Source organism: Malaclemys terrapin, chromosome 2, assembly GCF_027887155.1.
Source record: "Malaclemys terrapin pileata isolate rMalTer1 chromosome 2, rMalTer1.hap1, whole genome shotgun sequence".
NCBI lineage: Eukaryota > Metazoa > Chordata > Testudines > Emydidae > Malaclemys > Malaclemys terrapin.
This window is the reverse complement of record NC_071506.1, coordinates 22181751-22203568: the sequence shown is the minus strand read 5'-3', so window position 1 is coordinate 22203568 and position 21818 is coordinate 22181751. Positions and strand designations below refer to the sequence as shown.

Here is a 21818-nt window from a genome sequence, read left to right as displayed (position 1 = left end):
GGCTGCATAATCATATTGTTTATAGGAGTCCTGCAATTACGGAATAAAAATTTTTTTTTGAAGTGTAAACACTCAAGTTCACTTACATAACTTCTCTCCTGATATCTACCGTGAAACAGTATTTTTCTACAAATGAAATCTACCGTAAGCAAGGATATTTGTATCTGCTTCTGCTAGGTTTGCCCAAAAGATCACAATCTTGACAGATTCATAAACCACCGGAACTAGATTAATATGAAAAAGTTATTTGAATTGAAGAGATGAAGATTATATTAAATGCACTGGCAAACAGTACCTCTTCTGGTAGAGCTGCATGATGTACATCTGATGTTGCAAGCAGCAGAACTGGAGCAAATGATGGAATATTCTGTAATAATGTTGTAAATGTAGCTTTCAAAGTGAATCCAACAGTCTCCCACCATAAGTGGACATGTGGAATGTATAATATACTTGGTGCTGTTCTTTTGGCTTCATGGATCAACTAGTAAAAGAAAAGTATTGATTTGGGAATACTGAGAAACACGTGAATAGGTCACTAATAAATAATTAAAGATCAACTAGTCACTCCTATTTCACAGTTGATATACTAAGTAAGCAACAACTGGGAAAGAACAATTCTTAATACTGAGGCAAGCTTCTACCTTGCATCAACTATGAAACAAACCCAGTCATAAATTACAGGTGATTTTGTATAATTTTATTAAAATTAATAATGTCTTGCCTAGAGTAGAGGGAAAAACAACAAAAAAAACCCCAGGATTGAAACCTATTTGAATATTACTATAGGCATGACTCTTCCAGAGAGAGATAGAAACATTAAGAAAATGTGCATTGATGTACGTCAAGGAATTTTAACACAACACTTTGCTCTGGGATTTTCATTATCTTCTTATTGTGCACAGTTTACCAGTGCAGACACCAAGAAAGTGGTATGGGGGAAAAGAATTAATTTTGATGGGATGAGGATAATCATTGTTAGCCTGACAGCATGGATTCTAATGAAAGATCAATGTGTACTTTGGAAAACGGTCTCCTACCTTCCTTCTGGAAAGATGAAAAACTGGGAGCAAGAAAAGATTAATCATTTTAAGATGAGAACCTATGCTGCCGGAGATCAGACAGGGAGGAAGGATGGCCAGCCCAGTGGTTAGAGAGCTGGCTTGGTCCATGGAATACCTAGGTTCAATTCCCTGGTCTGCCACAAACATCCTGTGTGACCCTGGGCAAGTAACTTAGTCTCTCTAGGTCTCAAGTCCGCATCTGTGAAATTAAGATAATAGTGCTTCCCTACAGAGGTAGATTAAAGATTACAAGGCACTCGGATATTACTGTGATGGGGGGCCACTTAAGTGAAAAACAGACATAACCACAGATTCAGTCAGCAAAAATCATGGTTTCAGATTTCTGAAAGGAGCACTTTTATAACTATACTAATAGAATTGTTGGGGAACAGCTAAATACAGTCCTACCTGAATAAGTCCCTTAAAATGCAACAGGTGAAATTGCTGACAAGGCTTGCTAAATTTTGAGCAAAAAGTCCCCTGAAAACCCACATTTGGAAAAGATAAAAACATGCTGACATTAGCTTATGAGAGTTAGGAAAGTTATGGAAAACACCATGCCCTGCTTAAATAAAGGTTATGTTAACGAATAATTTAAGATGTTACATATGTACTGAACTATGATATTAAAAGATAGAAAATTGCTGAATGGTTTAAAAAAAAAAAAAAAAAAAAAGGAAAAAAGAAGCAAAGAAAACCCCGTTATGAACCTTCCGTAACTGCCATTCTTCGAGATGTATTTCTTATGTCCACTCCAAAGTAGATGTGTGCTTGCCCCAAGCACCGCTGGCCAGAAAGTTTTCCCCTCAGTGGTATCTGTCAGGTTGGCTCTGGTGCCTCGTGGGGTTGTATACTCACAGCACCAGTATAAAGGGTCCCACCAACCCGCATCCCCCTCACTTCCTTCTTAATGGCTAACTCCAATAGAGGGGTAGGGGGAGTGGCTTTTGGAATGGTCATGAGCAACACATCTCGACGAACAACACTTATGGAAGGTTAGTAACCATTTTTTCTTCTTCACATGCTTGCGCATGTCCATTCCAAAGTAGGTGACTCCCAAGAAGCTGCGCAGGTGGAGGGTTGAGTGTTCATTGGCATGCTGATTGTAATACTGCTCGGTCGAAACCTGTGTCATCTCTCACCTGCTGGTTGATGGCATAATGAGATGCAAAGGTGTGGACTTACAACCACGTTGACTATAAATGTCCTCTGAACTATAAACACTACTGGAGATGCTTGAGACCTTGTGGAACTCGCCGCAAGGACAGGAGGAGCGGGAACCTTCACCAGGTCATAGCATGTGCGGATACAGGAAGCAATCCATGAAGAAATTCTCTAAGCAGAGACTGAAAGGCCTTTAATTTTGTCTGAAAAGGCTACAAAAACCTGAGTAGATTTCCGAAATGACTTAGTCCTTTCTATTGTGATAAAGTTCCTCCTCTATCTTGGTGGGTTCTGCGCTTATTGGCAGATTTTCTTGCCTCAGAGATTCACCATGTGGGTTGGGGAACAGCCCAGAGACCTTTCCCTCTGGAAGAACCCACAGTCCAGGTCAATTGGGAGTTTTGGGGGGGAACCCGAGCCTGCCCTCTACTCCGGGTTCCAGCCCAGGGCCCTGTGGACTGCAGCTGTCTATAGTGTCTCCTGTAACAGCTGCATGACAGCTACAACTCCCTGGGCTACTTCCCCATGGTCTCCTCCAAACACCTTCCTTATTCCCACCACAGGACCTGGTGTCTGATAACGCTTGTGCTCCTCAGTCCTCCAGCAGCACACCCTCTCACTCTCAGCTCCTTGCGCCTCTTGCTCCCAGCTCCTCACACTTGCACCACAAACTGAAATGAGCTCCTTTTAAAACCCAGGTGCCCTGATTAGCCTGCCTTAATTGAGTCTAGCAGCTTCTTAATTGGCTCCAGGTGTCCTAATTAGCCTGCCTGCCTTAACTGGTTCTAACAGGTTCCTGATTACTCTAGTGCAGCCCCTGCTCTGGTCACTCAGGGAACAGAAAACTACTCATCCAGTGACCAGTATATTTGCCCTCTACCAGACTCCTGTACCCCACTGGTCTGGGTCTGTCACACTATGTAGAAGGCTAGTGCACGTCTGACAACCAGCGAGTGGAGTCTCTGTTCCCATCTGTTGGCATGTGGCTTCAGATAGAAAACAGGTAGGAAGATATTCTGGTTACTATGGAATTGCGAGACTACCTTTGGAAGGAAGGCCAATTGTGGCCACATCCGAACCTTGTTCTTGAAGCAGACTGTATAAGGTGCTTCTGACATAAGGGCTTGGATCTCAGAGATCCTTCTAGCAGAAGTAATGGCCACCAGGAAGGCCACTTTCCAGGATAGTTAGAGCAGAGAGCATGTTGCCAGTGGTTTAAATGGAAGACCTGTTAGCCTTGCCAACACGAATTTGAGGTACCAGGGAGGGAGTGGCTGCAGTACCTGGGGGGTACAATCTCTAGGCCCTTAAGGAAATGACTACAGACAATTTGAGAAAACAGAACAGCCATTCACCCTTGGATGGAAAGCTGAAACTGCCGCCAGATGAACCCTAATAGATGACAATGCTAGGACTTCTTGTTTCAAGTGGAGCAAGTAATCTAAAATGAAAGATAGTGTCAACTGTGTAAGTGAGACCCCTTCTGCACAGACTAGATGAAGAATCTTTTCCACTTTGCCAGGTAGGTGGCTCTAGTGGATGTTTTCTGCTCCCTAAAAGCACTTCCCCGAACCAGTCCAGAGCATGCTAGCTCTGCAATGTTGATCCACGGAGCTTCCAGGCTGTGAGATAAAGGGACTTGAGGTTCGGATGACAGAGACTGTCATGGTCATGGGAGAGCAAGTCTGTTTGGGAGTTTTAAACAACAACTTATCAGTACAAGAGGGCTTCTTTCAAATACATGGTTAGAACATGTCAAAACATGAGGTGTTTTATGTGTATTAAGGAGGAGGAGAAGCCTTTTCCTTCCTAAGGAGGAATATGTCCTCAAAACTGTTCTCAATAATGGGGGGGGGGGGGGGGGGGAAGAAGAGAGAGAAGAGAGACAGAGGGAAGGGGAGAGGATTGAGAGAAAGGAGTTGCTATGATGGCTGATTAAAAAGAAGGAACTGAGGGGGCGCTGGGTCGGCAGGGGCATATATCTAGCACCATAAGGACGCCACTCCAGGGGGCGCCTCAGCCAACCCACTGAGTGTTGCTAGGGTAAAAATCTTCCGATGATCGTGTACGTGGCGCACACCTAATTGGAATGGATATGAGCAAGCACTCTAAGAAGAAAATCCTTACTGTTCTTTTATAAACAACATCTTCATTGCAGAAGGCTAAAAAGGACAATGTCCCATTTTATCTGTATGATCATTACCCAAAGAAAGGAGTGGACTTTCAGACTGAGATTAAACAGGACACACAGACAGACACAAAAACCCACAAAAAAGTTTTAAGACACCATTAAAACTGAACCACAAGTCATAGTTTTGCTAGCCTCGCTTGAATCATTTTGCTCCAAAACTACTCTGGAAAACAGAATTTATTATTCCTACCAGATTAAAAAAAAAAAAATACACACATATATATATATACCTGTGCACATGTTTCTTCGGGTGATGTGGTACTGATTCCAAACAGAACTGAGAGATCCAATGTGTACACCGTGAACTTTTCCAAAGCATGTATTACTGCTGGTGCCAAATGAGAGCCCTGTCCAAACCCGGGCTCTCCAACTATCAAGAGCCTTGGTCTGTAAGATGTTGGCTGACGATAAGCACTTCTAAAACAAGAATTGTGAAATCAGGAAGTTTTAAATAATTAAAAAAACCCAAGAACTAAAAACAAAAAAAAAATTCCATCAATGTATGAAAGCATAGGTGTTGAGTCTCTCTCTACTCTACCATAATTTTAGAATACAAATAAATAAATAAATAGATAAATCTGTACTGTCAACAATTCTGCTTATTTTCTTACATAAGGCATCAGATATACCAGAAAAAAAAAAAAACAGTAAAGCTGCAATAGTATAGGTTATGGATTACAGTAAATACATATACTTACTGTACTTCTATCACAGATTTGTTTTTATTTCATTCATTCCACTTGTTCAGTCTTTCCACATAGTTTGGTCGTTAATCTAATATAGTCAGCAAAGTCTTTCCAGTTCCTTAATTGTTTTGTTCTTATGAACCATGTTTCTGAGTGTAGAACTGGTTTTTGCAACCATACTATTAATGCACTTAATGGCTAGAATCTTTGACATGAAATAGGTGTGTGTCTTTAAGTTCCGTAAATTAGAACATCTCCTCAACCACCATAGTAATAGGAATTTGGCAGTATCTCTCTCTGAAATGACTGGTGGTCCAACTCAAACTAAGACTCCAAAAAAATATGTCTTTTCAAACAAGTTTTTGATGATTCTCATAATAAATCAGTAAAATTAATTATTTTTTTTAAAAGATTAGCACAGCCGTTGTCAAATTAAATAGCAAATTACATAACAGAAGGAGGAGGGGGAAATCTGTTAGTTACAATGGAATATATAAACTTGGAAACTAAAAGTATAAAGGTATCAAAAATGTCTAAGAAAACTACAATGTGATTTAGAGACAGGCCAAACTACATACTTTAGATCTCAATCATGTAAGGTGCTTCAAGGGGCGAGTGGGATGAATCTCCAAATCTCTGTGCCCCAAGCTTGAGAATCTCCTTGAAGGATTAGGGGCCTTTTCCCCTAAATTTGGTCAGTTCTAATCAGATGATACTTTACAACAATTTTATCAGCTTGTTCCTATGTTTATTTCTGGCAAAGACTGGTGCAAGAAAGCAAAGCCCTTCCCCCACCCAAAAAAGGAAACAAAACCCAGAACATCTCCCTTGCACCAAAGGCTTCAGCAGCCTAAATCAATTTGAAGATCAAAAAGACAAGTACCTGTTAAAATTAAGGACATTTGCCTTCTGCTTATTAGGTGTTTTCTGGGAAAGCGGATTTTCAAACACTGAAGGCACTTCCTCATCACTGTATATTAAGTCACTTTCTAAAATAGGACTTGCAACATCTGAAAAACAAAGAACTTCATTAACTCTCTTGGGAACTTTGTATCACCAACTTGCAAAGAAAAAAGTTTTATTCACAATTCAACATACTAGTCTGTGGTGGTTTATTCAATCCAAAGACAACAATTTTAAAACACTTTAGAGAAACAGTCATTAGTCTGGTAGCACATGTAATTCTGTGGGCAAGTTAATGATAGAAAGAAAGTGGTGTCATTTCATTAGTAAAATTCTACAGAAAAAATTTCAATGGTGTCACCCTCTGCAGCATGGCGGGGGAGAGGAGGGGAACTTGCTGCCCCCCGGCTTACCCCTCCAGGTCCTCTGGTCGGTGGTAATGGGTCAAGTTTGGTATCATGCGAAAGCCCTTTCTACATAAACACAATGGTACCAAACATGACAAACCTAGAAAAAAAGTGATTTTTTTAAATCAGGTAAGTTCTGAGCATTAGCTGATAACACAGTACTGTCAGTCAAGGGCCACATTTTAACTTTGTGAGGGCTACATGTTTGACAGGCTTGTATTAAAGTATAATTTTAATGTTACAGAATACTATAAATGGAAAGAGTGCTTCAAGTAGGGAAGTCAGGCGCTTAAAAAACATAATTGCAATTCATGCTGTTAATATTAGAATACCATTTATTTAAATTTTGAGATGTTTTCTACATTTTCAAATATATTGATTTCAGTTACAACACAATACAAAGTGTACAGTGGTCACTTTATTTTTTATTACAAATATTTGCACTATAAAAAACAGTATTTTTCAATTCACCTAATACAATTACTGTAGTGCAATCTCTTTATCATGAGCATTGAATTTACAAAATGTAGAATTATGTACAATAGCTGCATTAAAAAAATAAAAAAGTCCACTCAGTCCTATTTCTTGTTCAGCCACTCACTCAGACAAGTTGATTTACATTTGCAGGAGAGCATGCTGCCTGCTTCTTGTTCACAATATCACCTGAAAGTGAGAAAAGGCCGTCGCATGGCACTGTTGTAGCCGGCATCACAAGACATTTAGGTGTCAGATACTCTAAAGATTCATATGTCCCTTCTTGCTTCATCCATCATTCCAGAGGGCATGCGTTCATGCTAATGACAGGTTCTGCTCAATAGCAATCTAAAATAGTGTGGACCGACGCATGTTCATTTTCACAATCTGAGTCAGATGCCACCAGCAGAAGGTTGATTTTCTTTTTTTGGTGGTTCGGGTACTGTAGTTTCCACATCGGAGTGTTACTCTTTAAAAAGACTTCTGAAAGCATGCTCCACACCTCGTCCCTTTCAGATTCTGGAAGGCACTTCAGATCCTTAAACCTTGGGTTGAGTGACGTAGCTATCTTTAGAAATCTCACATTGGTACCTTCTTTGCGTTTTGTCAAATCTGCAGTGAAAGTGTTCTTAAAATGAACAACCGGTGCTGAGTCATCATCCGAGACTACTATAACATGAAATATATGGCAGAATGCGAGTAAAACAGAGCCGAAGACATACAATTCTCCCCCAAGAAGTTCGGTCACAAATTTAATTAACGCATTTTTTTTTTTTAAATGATCATCAGCATGGAAGTATGTCCTCTGGAATGGTGGCTGAAGCATGAAGGGGCATACGAATGTTTAGCATATCTGGCACATAAATACCTTGCAATGCCAACTACAAAAGTCCCATGCGAACGCCTGTTCTCACTGGTGACATTGTAAATAAGAAGTGGGCAGCATTATCTCCCGTAAATGTAAACAAAGTTGTGTGTCTTACCGATTGGCTGAACAAGAAGTAGGAATGAGTGGACTTGTAGGCTCTAAAGTTTTGCATGGTTTTGAGTGCAGTTATGTAATAAAAAAAAAATCATTTGTAAGTTGTATTTTCACAATAAAGAGATTGCACTACAGTACTTGTATGAGGTGAACTGAAAAATACTATTTCCTTTATCAATTTCACAGTGCAAATATTTGTCATCAAAAATAATACTATAAAGTGAGCAGTGTACACTTTGTATTCTGTGTTGTAATTGAAATCAATATATTTTAAAAAGTAGAAAAAACATTCAAAAATATTTAATAAATTTCAATTGGTATTCTATTGTTTAACAGTGTGATTAAAACTGCGATTAATCACGATTAATTTGAGTTAATCACGTAAATTAATGGCGATTAATCGACAACCCTACTTCAAGGTGATTTGCCATCAAGGAGAAAAAAAGAAGTGATTCAGTAGTATTGCTTATGATCTTTATTAGGTCAAGAGTTGTGATGAGGCACTGGTTAAGACATTAGCATCCAGCCAGAAATTACTGGAATCCACCCACAAATGGTATGCACATAGTTACATAACAAACAATTAATTACAATGCCAAAGAAAATTTATAACAAAACCCTTGTTTTTCCTTTGGTCTTGATCATTTTTAGGCATCAACAGGGAGACAAAGAATACTGACTGGTAGCTGAATCTTTGGAGAATACTACCAGAGGGGACCTGATTAAACACAATGCTCATGGCACCTTACGTGGTATAAAATGTGCACCCATAAGCTGAATTTGGCAAGGTTGTAAAGGAAGTACAATCAAACATCACTCCAGGACAAGTACCAGCTGTGGGCAAGACTCCATTCTATGTGTTTTGAGAAGAAAACCTGCTTCTTCTGCAGTACGCTGGAAGCCCAAAGGCATCCATTAAACATAGTTTCAACATGTGAGACAGTAAGAAATTGTATGAAGCAGTGACTTTCAGGTGAGAGCATTCCACAGAAAGTAGAGTTAAGTGTGTGCATTGACCCAAAGACACCTATGAATATGACACTGCGTATCACATTGAGTGCTACACCAAGAACATATGTAACGTGTTGCATGAAAAGGTAAAAGCAACAGAAAAATACTGATTTTATTACTGCAAACTGTGCAACTCAGATGGAGTTTATAAACTGCATTTCAGAGGTTCTAATGGATAGGAAAGTAGTAGCAATGGCCAATGCAGAGGCTAAGTACAGAGAAATACGTGCTTTGAATGGCACTGAAGAGGAACAAATGGTTAGCAGAAATGCTCTTAAAGCACTTATTGAAGATGAGCTGTGGGATATGGATGTAGTTTTTAGTAATCCTATCTGCAACAATGAATCACAATACATATCCTTAAAAGCCCCAAAAGCCATGGTAGTGAAAGTGCTGATGTCAATAGTAATACATCATTTTTTTCCTGACAAGAGAAGACTGTTTGCAGCTACCAAATGTTTTATGGAAAAGCATTTTGTCCTGCAGTTTGTGGGAGTTTTAGGAATCCATACCCGATGCCAAACCTGAAAAAAAATAATACGTGTGACCTGTACTGCAACAGGTCTGTCGCATCTTACGCGCATTTAACATGCGCAATTTCAGCTTTACCTGGTTGGCAAAAACAACAACAAAAAAGGAAAAGAAAAAACAACAATTTTAATACTGTACCTGTGGTGTGGGCGATTCCGCCCACCATTACACTCAATGTCATTTTGACTATATGTGATTTTCACTTTACGCGCTGACTGCGGAACGTAACCCCAGCACAAGATGCGACAGACCTGTACTTTAAATGGTGCATTGGTGGTTGCAATGACTTCAGCACCAGCAAAACATGACAGTAAGCAAGTGGAGTACAAGGGTTTCATTTTATCACAAAGCCTCATGCACGAGTGCTTGAGCAAAAGACAGGTTTCCAATATACACACACACACACGCACGCATATGCATAATCTACCACTACAAGTGGCCATTGGTTTAACAATTAATTCCAAACCTATAATAAATTCCTTGTGCAGTTTATGCACAGCATTGCTGTAGTCTGTGGAGGAACCAAAGTACTCTGTTTGGAGACTACAATTGCAAACAAGGTTCTTTGCCACATGGAATTCAATGACGGGTTGTACATTCCTCTAGACCTCATCAAGGGTAGTTTTATATTTTGTCCTGCCAATTACTTAGACTTCCTTGATAGCAAAGGTACCCTCCATGCTACTATCAGGAGCATATTAATGAGGATCAGTCCCTCAATTTCTCTCTGAACCAGCAAAGAACCGTTCCTTGAAGTAGCTTCCTGACTTCATGACTCACTTTCCTATCAAGGTCCAATAATTCTGAAACCAAGAAGTCCAGTTTTCAATGAAGCAGTAGCTAAATCGACTACAGTAGAGCTTTCTACAGTCACGAACCTTGTTAGCCTTCCCAGAGTTATTGTGAATGTTAGTGGGAGTGTATCCCACTAACATTCACAATAACAAAGTTATTGTGCAGAAATGGGATGCACTCCAGAGGCAAAAAATTACCAAGTATGGCTTCAGCTGAAGAGATAGAAGATGTACCCTCAAATGTTCCAGACACCCAGGCCATACCATACTACATCATTTCAGGAGAAAGGTATATTCCACTATGGTCAGCCTTTAACTCAGCAATCCACGAGGTGCCGTAGCAAATGACTGTGTATGTATCCTGCCAATGATACTGGCTAGCCCCACTGATCACTCAGTTCAGTTAACATTCCTTATGCAGATGGAATGCATGAACAAATACAACTGCTACTCCTGGGGGAATTCTGAGCCACTGCGCGCATACAGAATTCATGTCCCATGCAGATTTTTTTTTCTCCACAGAAAATACGTACTGCTGGAGAAGTGCTACAGTTACACCTTTTGCCCACCAGGAGTTGCTGTGGCGCTAGAACAGGCGGGAGAAGCCCCAGCTGCAGATAGGGAAGAGAAGAGGCTGCATTCCTCATAGCATCTTGCCCATGGGACCAGTCAGGAGGCACAGGACATGGGAGGACTGGACAACATAGGACACATGGTAGAGGGGAGGGGGAAAAAGAGACAGACTGGGTGGGAACACTTCATTCAGGGGCTACAGAGAAAATACTGGACTGTGAAGAAGTCAATCTCATGTTTGATATGTATGCAGAGGAATCAATTAAAAATATCACTGGAAAGAAGAAGTGACTCCATGGTATTGCATCTGTCCAGTACAAAAATCAATGACTCCATGAACATCTCCAATGTCACAGTGAAGAAGCTAGTGTCTCATACTTGCATGAAGGACGAGTTAATCACATACCTCGTGTGACAGGGTCGGTTGCTCACCGCTGTGGCGCCTCCTCCTGGCCGCTTCGGGGAATTAGTTTTGCGCCAGTAGAGCACCCTCTTTGGGTGGCGTTCCGCCTGTCGTCTCGCCTCTGTGGGGTGCACGGACTTGCGTTGCTCCCGACGTCGGCGTCCTCTTCTGGAGCACTGCCCTCTGACAGTGTCCCTCTGTCCAATCACACCCCCTTCCGGGGGGGTGTAAACAACAGCCCCACACCTTCAAGTCCGATCCTCACCGTCTAGGATCTGGTGTGGTTCTGGCCGGCCGCTCCCTGCGGCCCGTGGCTGTGCGTGGGGTAGCACAGCAAACAAAGGGGGAAAAAAAGGGGGGGGGGGGACTCAGGCCCACCCACTACTCTGAGTCCCGGTCCAGAGGCCCTCGTGTGACAGTCTCACTGTCTTCCTTCTCCTTCCTCCTCTGACTATCCCCCTGGACCGCTTCCCCAACAGCCCTTCGCTACGCTAGGCCTCCTCCTCCCAGGCCTGCCGCCTAGCAGGCTATAGAGTAGGGCCTTCTCCCACTCTCTCAGGCTGGCCTGCACTGCGCTGTCCGTGGTGCTGGCCTCCCAGCTCTGGAGACAGACCTTCCCCTCTGAAGGCCTGGGACAGACTGACTGCTCCTGCTCTGGGCAGCCTTTTATATGGCTAAGCCGGGCTCTGATTGGCTGGCTCCAATCTGCCTTCCTATTGGCTCCCAGTAAGCCCTCTCCTGATTGGCCGCGCGTCTACGCAGGCGCTTAGGCCTGCCGCAGCCCAGTCTCTCTGGGTGTGGGGTAATCGCCCCACCACACCTTGCAAGAAAAATGCTCCAACATATGAAGAATTGCTTGACAAATTTTGTCGTCACATGGCATAATGAAGCTGCTGACTTGTGCTGTTCAGTGGAGTTTCTTTGTTGGTTCCCATGAGGAGGCGGACACTAAAATTTTCTTGACTGCCTTCAATGCCACAGAGAGGTGTGCTACTAAACTCCAGATTTTTGCACAAGACACAGATGTTCTAGTGCTCTCTGAGAGACACTACCCAAGACTTCCGCAAGATTCTGTTTTTGTGCTGCTGGGGAACGGAATTGCTGTATATCCCTCAGAGATGTGTTCCTAGCACTAGGACCACTGAAAGCCGTTCTTTCAGGATACGAGACTACTGGAAGGCTGTCTGGAAAGACCAAAATTATCTTGCAGGAAAGCATTTGATTCAGCCTCTGAAGAGACTTTCCTCACTCTAAAGGTGCTTGTAATGGCAGAGACCGTCAAATGCACTGGAGGAGTTCATATGTTGAGTTTATCATTTGAAGACCAACATTATGACACATGCAGAGCTACATTGGTGGATGTTTTCTAAGAAGCAGACAAACAGAGAAAAATTGCCTCCAACAAGGGAAGCATTTATACCTGCTGTCAAGAGGGCAAATCATCAAGCAATGGAATGGCTCCGGGATGACTCAGAGCATCCAAAACTATCCTCCTTTATCAGGCATGGATATGTCTGATCACACCAATTGTGTGTGAAATACCACCTACTCCTGGAATTAATTCTGCAGCTACTCAAATGCTTGTGTGCAAAGAACAGATGCTCACCATCCTGCAAATGTTTAGTCAGCAGCCTGCCTCGTTCAGAGATATAGAATCATAGAACGAGTGGGGTACCGCAGGGGTCTGTTTTGGGACCGGCTCTGTTCAATATCTTCATCAACGACTTAGATATTGGCATAGAAAGTACGCTTATTAAGTTTGCGGATGATACCAAACTGGGAGGGATTGCAACTACTTTGGAGGACAGGGTCATAATTCAAAATGATCTGGACAAATTGGAGAAATGGTCTGAGTTAAACAGGATGAAGTTTAACAAAGACAAATGCAAAGTGCTCCACTTAGGAAGGAAAAATCAATTTCACACATACAGAATGGGAAAAGACTGTCTAGGAAGGAGTACGGCAGAAAGGGATCTAGGGGTTATAGTGGACCACAAGCTAAATATGAGTCAACAGTGTGATGCTGTTGCAAACAAAGCAAACATGATTCTGGGATGCATTAACAGGTGTGTTGTGAGCAAGACACGAGAAGTCATTCTTCCGCTCTACTCTGCTCTGGTTAGGCCTCAGCTGGAGTATTGTGTCCAGTTCTGGGCGCCGCATTTTAAAAAAGATGTGGAGAAACTGGAAAGGGTCCAAAGAAGAGCAACAAGAATGATTAAAGGTCTTGAGAACATGACCTATGAAGGAAGGCTGAAAGAATTGGGTTTGTTTAGTTTGGAAAAGAGAAGACTGAGAGGGGACATGATAGCAGTTTTCAGGTATATAAAAGGGTGTCATAAGGAGGAGGGAGAGAACTTGTTCACCTTAGCCTCTAAGGATAGAACCAGAAACAATGGGTTTAAACTGCAGCAAGGGAGGTCTAGATTGGACATTAGGAAAAAGTTCCTAACTGTCAGGGTGGTTAAACACTGGAACAAATTGCCTAGGGAGGTTGTGGAATCTCCGTCTCTGGAGATATTTAAGGGTAGGTTAGATAAATGTCTACTAGGGATGGTCTAGGCAGTATTTGGTCCTGCCATGCGGGCAGGGGACTGGACTCGATGACCTCTCGAGGTCCCTTCCAGTCCTAGAATCTATGAATCTATGAATCTATGAAAGAACTGGAAGACCTTGAGAGGTCATCTAGTCCAGTCCCCTGCACTCAAGGCAGGACTAAGTATTATACCATCCCTGACAGGTGTTTGTCCAACCTGCTCTTAAAAATCTCCATTGATGGAGATTCCACAACCTCCCCAGGCAATTTATTCCAGTGCTTAACCACTGACAGTTAGGAAGTTTTTCCTAAAGTCCAACCTAAACCACCCTTGCTGCAATTTAAGCCCATTTGTTTTTGTCCTATCCTCAGAGGTTAAGAACAACAATTTTTCTCTCTCCTTCTTGTAACAACCTTTTAATGTCTTCTCTGTCGTCTCTTCTCCAGACTAAACAAACCCAATTTTTTCAATCTTCCCTCATTCATGTTTTTTAGACCTTTAATCATTTTTGTTGCTCTTCTCTGGACTTTCTCCAATTTGTCCACATCCTTCCTGAAATGTGGCGCCTAGACTGGACACAATTCTCCAGTTGAGGCTTAATCAGCGCGGAGTATAGTGGAAGAATTACTTCTAATGTCTTGCTTACAGTACTCCTGCTAATACATCCCAGAATTATGTTTGTTTAAAAAAAAAAAAAAAAAAAAAAAAACCCACACTACACACACTGTTGACTCATTTAACTTGTGGTCCACTATGACCCTCAGATCCCTTTCTGCAGTACTCCTTCCTAGGCAGTCATTTCCTATTTTGTATGTGTGCAACTGATTGTTCCTTCCTAAGTGGAGAACTTTGCATTTGTCCTTATTGAATTTCATCCTATTTACTTCAGACCATTTCTCCAGTTTGTCCAGATCATTTTGAATTTTAATCCTATCCTCCAAAGCACTTGCAACCTCTCCCAGCTTGGTATCGTCCGCAAGCTTTATAAGTGTACTCTCTCTAACATTATCTAAATCAGTGATGAAGATATTGAACAGAACCGGACCCAGAACCGATCCCTGCGGGACCCCACTCTTTATGCCCTTCCAGCATGACTATGAACCACTGATAGCTACTCTCTGGGAACAATTTTCCAACCAGTTATGCACCCACCTTGTAGTAGCTCCATCTAGGTTGTATTTCCCTAGTTCGTTTATGAGAAGGTAATGCGAGACAGTATCAAAAGCTTTACTAAAGTCAAGATATACCACATCTACCGCTCCCTCACCCCCATCCACAAGGCTTGTTACCCTGTCAAAGAAAGCTATCAGGTTGATTTGACCCTATTTGATCTTGACAAATCCATGCTGACTTATTTATCACCTTATCTTCTAGGAGTTTGCAAATTGATTGCTTAATTATTTGCTCCATTATCTTTCCGGGTACAGAAGTTAAGCTGACTGGTCTATAACTCCCGGGTTGTCCTTATTTCCCTTTTTATAGAGGGGCACTATATTTGCCCTTTTCCAGTCTTCTGGAATGTTTCCCGTCTTCCATGACTTTTCAAATATAATTGCTAATGGCTCAGATATCTCCTCAGGTCAGCTCCTTGAGTATTTTAGGATGCATTTCATCAGGCCCTGGTGATTTGAAGATATCTAACTTGTCTAAGTAATTTTTGACCTGTTCTTTCCCTATTTTAGACTCTGATCCTACCTTTTTTTTTTTTTTTGGCCAGTGAAAAAGAGTGCAGCACAGATGAGGATCAGTGTAACAATGTGTCTAGTAGTGGTGTCCCTAGACAGAGACTACTTTGATGAATAAATGTTTTCAATCCTATAAATCAAGGCTAACTTTCCTAAGAGTATCAATGTCTTTTTATTATTATTATCATTATTATAGTAATGCACCCCTGTGTTAAAGTATAATTTTAAAAAGTTTATTTTAAAACATTTTCTAGAATATATAGCTACATAGTTGTTCGAAACTTGTCATGTTTGGTACTACTGTGTTTGTGGGAGACAGGGCTTTCGAATGATACCCAACTTGGCCGATTTCCCATGACACTATTATCAAAATTTCTACCAGCCAGAGGACTTGGAGCTCGGAAGGCAGCGAGTACTGCCTTCCCCACCACACCACCGAGGGTGACAACTGAAATTAAAATTCTGTGTGTTTTTACAAATTAAATGTCACCTCTCTTACTTTTTGATCACTAATTTGCCCAAGGAATGAGATTTTACTACATCATGTTCCCAGACTAAATATATAAAAGTGCAAATAACATATAGCTGTTAGACTGTGAAGGATTGCCACTTACAGTGCAAATACTAAATACATTTATAAATTGGATTATGAAATTCCTCAGGGCAAAAATTCCATTGTTTCTATGCCTGAAAAGAGCCATTATACTAGAAGACAAGTAGACCCTGTGCACTCTGCATAACATGAACTCTAATTCTGCAGGAGAGTGATGTTTATTAGAATAGCTCTGAATGCAAGTTGTAGAGTAATAATTAAATTAGATATAAATCTTAATTGTTAAGTGTTTTACAGTTTACTTTATGCTTTTTTCAAATTTTCAAATGCACAATTCTGTATGCTCATATGCAAGTGCAGTGTATATGTTGTCAAGCGGAAAACTGGAGGCTTTAGCTTCAGAAAAGGGCAGAAGAGGAGCTGGATATATGGCAGTTGGAAGGAATGAATTTCCTCTTCTTTAACCGCTGGTGGGCAGAGGTTTGTACACATCACGATACAATGATTGCTAGTCATGACTGAAATCAGGACTATTAATGCTCAGTAAAGACAAAGTTTTGAAGTTGTTCAGAGAGGGATTGGATGTTTATGTAGAAGCAGAATTTCCAGAATTATAACAGTTAATGTTAAAAAGGTTTGGGGAGGGACATAAAATCCTGATACTTTAGGTTTTGCAACCAATCCCTACCTATTAGGGATTATGAGGAGACTTTACCGGGCATCTAGATTATTCCACATCTGCCTACTGGGGGGTTTCTTGCACCTTCTCTGAAGAATCTCGTGATGGCCATTTTTGGAGACAAGCTACTATAGTAGATGAATCAAGGTCTGCTCCAATATGACAATTCCCATGTTCTAGGCGTTAGCATTACCACACTGAGATGAATGAGTGTGGTTCATACCTCTCAGATCTGTTATTTCAGGATATCTCAGGACAAAGGAATACAATTTCAGTAGAACCTCAGTTATAAACACCTCAGTAGTGGAGGTTCTTCATAACTCTGAACAAAACGTTATGGTTGTTCTTTCAAAAGTTTACAACTGAACATTGACTTAATGCCACTTTGAAACTTTACTAAGCATTTTTCTTCTGCAGCTTTCCCTTTATTTTTTTTTAGTAGTTTAAGTTTAACAGTACTGTACTGTATTTGGTTGGGGTTTTTTTTGTCTCTGTTGCTGCCTGATTATGTACATCTGGTTTCAAATGAGGTGTGTGTTTGACTGGTCAGTTCATAACTCTGGTGTTCATAACTCTGAAGTTCTACTGTATGCACTATTTTACATATGGGATGTTCTTGTAAATGTAAGGTATGAAGTTAAGGCTAAATTTCTTTCAACAAAATTCTGAATCTGGGGTAGATTCCACAGTCACAGAACCATGGAAGACTCAGCCCTCACAAATAACCAAAGTTCTACTGTCCAAAAGTCTACACACACACACACACACACACACACACACACACACAAATTGGGAAATGTAAATAGATTTAATGTGTTAATGTCACAAATTAAAGAAAAGCCTTTACCTTGACAGAGATATGCAAGAATTCAAAATAAATTAATAATAAAGGAGTGTTTTACCTGTCTTTTGTCCTTTTTTTAATCCAAGCTCCACGTGTGGAAACACTCTTTGTAAGGCTCCTAGAATTCTGTGAAGTGTTTTTTCAAGCAGTGGTTTCGAAATGGCTGAGAGTGCTTGGCCAGGTGAAGTCACAGCTCTTTGAGAAGCTGGTATAGTCTTCTGCATAGCCACAACAAAATCCTTAGCTGTTATTTTAATAGAAGAGATATCCAACTGCAACTTCTCACTGCTAGTGTATATCTGAGGATAACGTCGGCGCAAAGCACACAAAGCAGCTTCAGAACATATGGACTTAATATCTGCACCACAATATCCTGTGAACAAATAAGTGAAATTTAGTTCTGTCTCAGACAACCAAAAAAGGTCAAGAAGCAGCATATACAAAAGCTAGAGTATGTAACTATCTGGCCCAGCAGGAGATGAAGCCTAACAGAGACAACTGGCTCGACCTTCTGGGGAAAAAAGGAAGGGATATAAGTAGGAAATGCCTCATTCTGCTATCTGCCCAACTACTCTGCTGGTGGTCTTCTCTGCCTCTGCAAAGCCCCACTGAGGTAAGTGGGGCCCTGAGCAGACTCATTACAAGATTGGGTTCTTAGTGGCCTAGATGGACTTCTAAAAGAGAACTGCATCCAGCCCTCTTTGCCAGAAGAATGGTGAAAGTGTGAGTTTTGTTAAAAATAAATGTCTATCTTCATATAAAAGAAAACCCTAACAATTATTTTTCCACTAAGTATTTTAATTAAATAATCTTAGTATTAAGCTTTTAGATGAAAATTGTTATTTTTATATGTGCTAACCTAGAAGTTAGTCACTTGTATTCTCTGATAACTCTTTTGGTTCTTAATCTTACCAACACATTTTTCCGCTAACTCTTCAAGAAACGTGTCCAATGGCTTAGGGGTCCAGTCTCTCGTGTGAATCTTGAGAATCTCTTTTCTAGCCTAGAAATAAAGACTTTTTTAAAAAAAGAGCACATCCTGTTTTTCCTGTAAAAATCTTTAGTTTAAAGTAGATGACAATATAAGCACCTCTTCTTAAAAAGGAAATGTTGATATATTACTAGAATTTACTTGCCTAAAATAGTGACTGCTGCTTTCAACAAATTTAAGGTTTTAGATGCTTCTTAAATTGGACACACTTCTTTTCAGGTGTTCCTTTTAACAAGGAAAGCCACTGAAAGCTCCCAGGACAAAAAGTGTGTTCTCTTAAGTTTAAGCCTAATAATAATGGAAGAATTCTCTCCATATCTAGCTCAGGTTGGTAACTATATATTTTCCCTAAGGAAAATTTCCCAAAATTTATAGAATCACAAGTTCAAGATAATAATAATATATGGAGATATACCCATCTCATAGAACTGGAAGGGACCCCAAAAGGTCATCGAGTCCAGCCCCCTGTCTTCACTAGCAGGACCAATTACTGATTTTGCCCCAGATCCCTAAGTGGCCCCCTCAAGGATTGAACTCACAACCCTGGGTTTAGCAGTCCAATGCTCAAACCACTGAGCTATCCCTCCCCCCTCTCTCTGCAATCAGCCCAGCTTTTCCTCTGCCACAGCCCTCTCCCAGGACTATTTTAAGCCCTTCAGGGCAGGAGTGGGGTAACCCCCTGCTACAGGGTCCCAACCCAGGGTCCTAAAGGAGTGGTGCACTGTCTGGACCACTTGGTCCTCCCCAAGTTACACTGCCTTACGGATCACTTCCTACTGGGCTGTGGCTCCTCTGTCTGGGACATGGTCCCAGTCTTAGCAGTACAGTACCAGCACAGTCCACCAGGGAACAACGTCTCCTCCTTTGAGGCCTCTCTTGTGTTCCCAACTGCAAAATGGCGTGGAGAATATGGATCGCTGCTTCCACAGTGGCCTTACTAATGCTGTAGTCACTCTTCCCAACAGTTCGCAGTGTCAGCCTCACTTCCTGGTACAGCCTGTAGCTCTTTCCCCCCCTTGCCTCTGGGCTCCCAATGCCCTTTTAAGCTGTCCCTCCAACTGCAGCATGCTTGGCAGCTGCTAAGGAATGTGGCCTCCCTTGCCCAGTACTGTCCCATGCCTTGCTCTAGCTTAGTATGGGGTCTGTAAATCTGTGAGACTGACGTACAATTAGGACAAGAACTTTCAGGCCTTTCATCCTTTTGCAGCATATGGAGGGGAAAATCTGGATTATAGATCTTTGGACCTAGCCATCTACTTCTACAGTGTCAGGCTATCCCCAAATTGATTATATTATCAGGGGGTAGCCGTGTTAGTCTGTATCTACAAAAACCAACAAGGAGTCTGGTGGCACCTTAAAGATTAACAGATTTATTTGGGCATAAGCTTTCGTGGGTAAAAACCCCATTTCCTTAATTTTTATTTTATATGAAACAGAAGACCCTCAGCTTAATGTTTTTGACATCAAGGAGAAGGACTAGCTATTCTGAGTTATTAATATCTAATATTTCAACTTATACTTTTGATTAAACAGCAGGAACATTTTCAACAAAATGGAACAAAATTTAAAGCTCTTCATCCCAGCTGAATTTGAATGGTTGCCACAGCCCAGTTCAAGTATGTAAGAGAACAAGCACTGAGAATCTACCAACAAAAATGACTATTACACTAGACAACTTCAATCCAATAATGCCAAATAGGTAACCTAATCATATTCTGTGTTGAATCTGAGTTAACCTGCACCTCTTTCCTTGGGTTTCAATTATTTTAGTATGATTAGAAATATCTGTCACTAGGTACCAGGATTAAAAATAAAAATAAAAAAAACCAATATCCTTAATATTTTTAAGTGTTTTACAGTAGCTAGAAATTATAGAGGAGTAAGGTTAGGGTTAGAACACTGCTGACAGCATGGCTGCAGGAACACCAAGCACTGCCAGTGGGCCTGCAGGTGGCTGCCTGCATGGACATGGAGCCCAAGGTACAGTGGAAGCAGAAACTCCAGGCCAGGACTGAAAGGAGGAGGATGATCATTCAGCTGTGGGGTGCTAATGAACCATTCCTGCCAGGGGATGTCCCCCACAATACTGGCTGGTGAGTGAGTGGGGCAGGCCACAACAGTTGAGCTGCAGAGGGTTCTTTGCATGGCTATGGGGTTGGTGACACCTAATTCCTGCAGGTGAGAGAAAGGCTGCGATCCTGGTGGGACAGAGCAGAGACCCAGGGCCAGGGCTGTCAAGAGGAAGACAAATCCCCAGCTTCAGGGGAGGCCACCCCACTGCTGAATGGCTCTTGGCTGGGGACACAGCTGGGGACAGAGCCATTCAGCAGTGGGGTGGCCTCCCCGGTGTGGCTGGAGGCTCATTCTCCTGGCCAGGGTGTCTCTGCTCTGCCACACCAAGACAGCAGCCTTCCCTGCACCTTTCGCCTGCAGGGACTGTGTCATCAGCTGTGCAAGAAGCCCTCTGCAGCCCTGCTGCCATGGGAGTGTGGCTGTGACACTGGAGCTGCAGTGGGCTCTCTGTACTGCTGCAGGGCCACTGACACTAGATTTCTGCAGGTGCAAGGAGGGTCGGGGGAGGTTGCACTCCCACTGACTTACCGGTCAATATTTTTTACTGACACACATCAATTACAATAAAATGCTGCCAAGCCTAACCACAGAATGTTAATGATGAATTCAAATGTTTTAGGCAGTGGTACATCGTAGCACTTTAAGCACTGCGCCCAACTTCACCATGTGACTATTCACACACTTAAAAGATAAACGTTTGTTTAAATACATTACTAGATGGGGATTTAAAACACACACACACACACAAAACCCCAAAAACCTCAAAACAGCAGAACTGATATCCATATTAAAACACAAACTTCAGATTAAAATGAGTCTAGCAGGGTTGCCCACCACCCAGATGTAAATAACACAAATTAAATTTTCACAAATGCAACTTTGAGCCGGGCTAACAATCAGAAGTTTTAAGTAAGTTGGAGCACATTTAAAATGTTAATCCAAGGGTGGCTCATAATTAAATGTAGTTATCTGTCACATATAGCATTCTCTCATTTCCAAGTTCTCTCTACTATATACACTGCCATATTTTACTGCTAATTGAAGGCCACTGTAATTGCATCATTAAGTGTCATTATTTGGTGACATTCAACTTTTCTGCATGATCAGAGTGGAACTAGTGTTACAAAATTGATGGTCAATTAAAGGGTTTTGTACAAGTGGTGTTTTCAGTATCCTACCTACACTCTACAAGAAACAATATATTACCTCTTTATCACTCAAGTAGTAAAGCACAGAATCCCAACTTCACCATTCCCAAACATCCTTCATTACTCCA

The 21818-nt window shown here is 41.5% G+C and overlaps 1 protein-coding gene across 1 annotated transcript in view; it reads right to left on the bottom strand.

Annotated features, from left to right (window-relative positions):
• The window catches only part of ATAD2 (ATPase family AAA domain containing 2), a 98461-nt gene that overhangs the window by 36485 nt on the left and 40158 nt on the right, over positions 1–21818 (bottom strand). Inside the window, exons 15-19 of the mRNA XM_054019938.1 lie at positions 18391–18481; positions 17537–17851; positions 5986–6112; positions 4647–4833; positions 296–481 (exon numbers count right to left, since the gene is read on the bottom strand). Of these exons, the coding sequence (XP_053875913.1) occupies positions 296–481; positions 4647–4833; positions 5986–6112; positions 17537–17851; positions 18391–18481 (906 nt within the window). The remainder of the gene's footprint in view (positions 1–295; positions 482–4646; positions 4834–5985; positions 6113–17536; positions 17852–18390; positions 18482–21818) is intronic.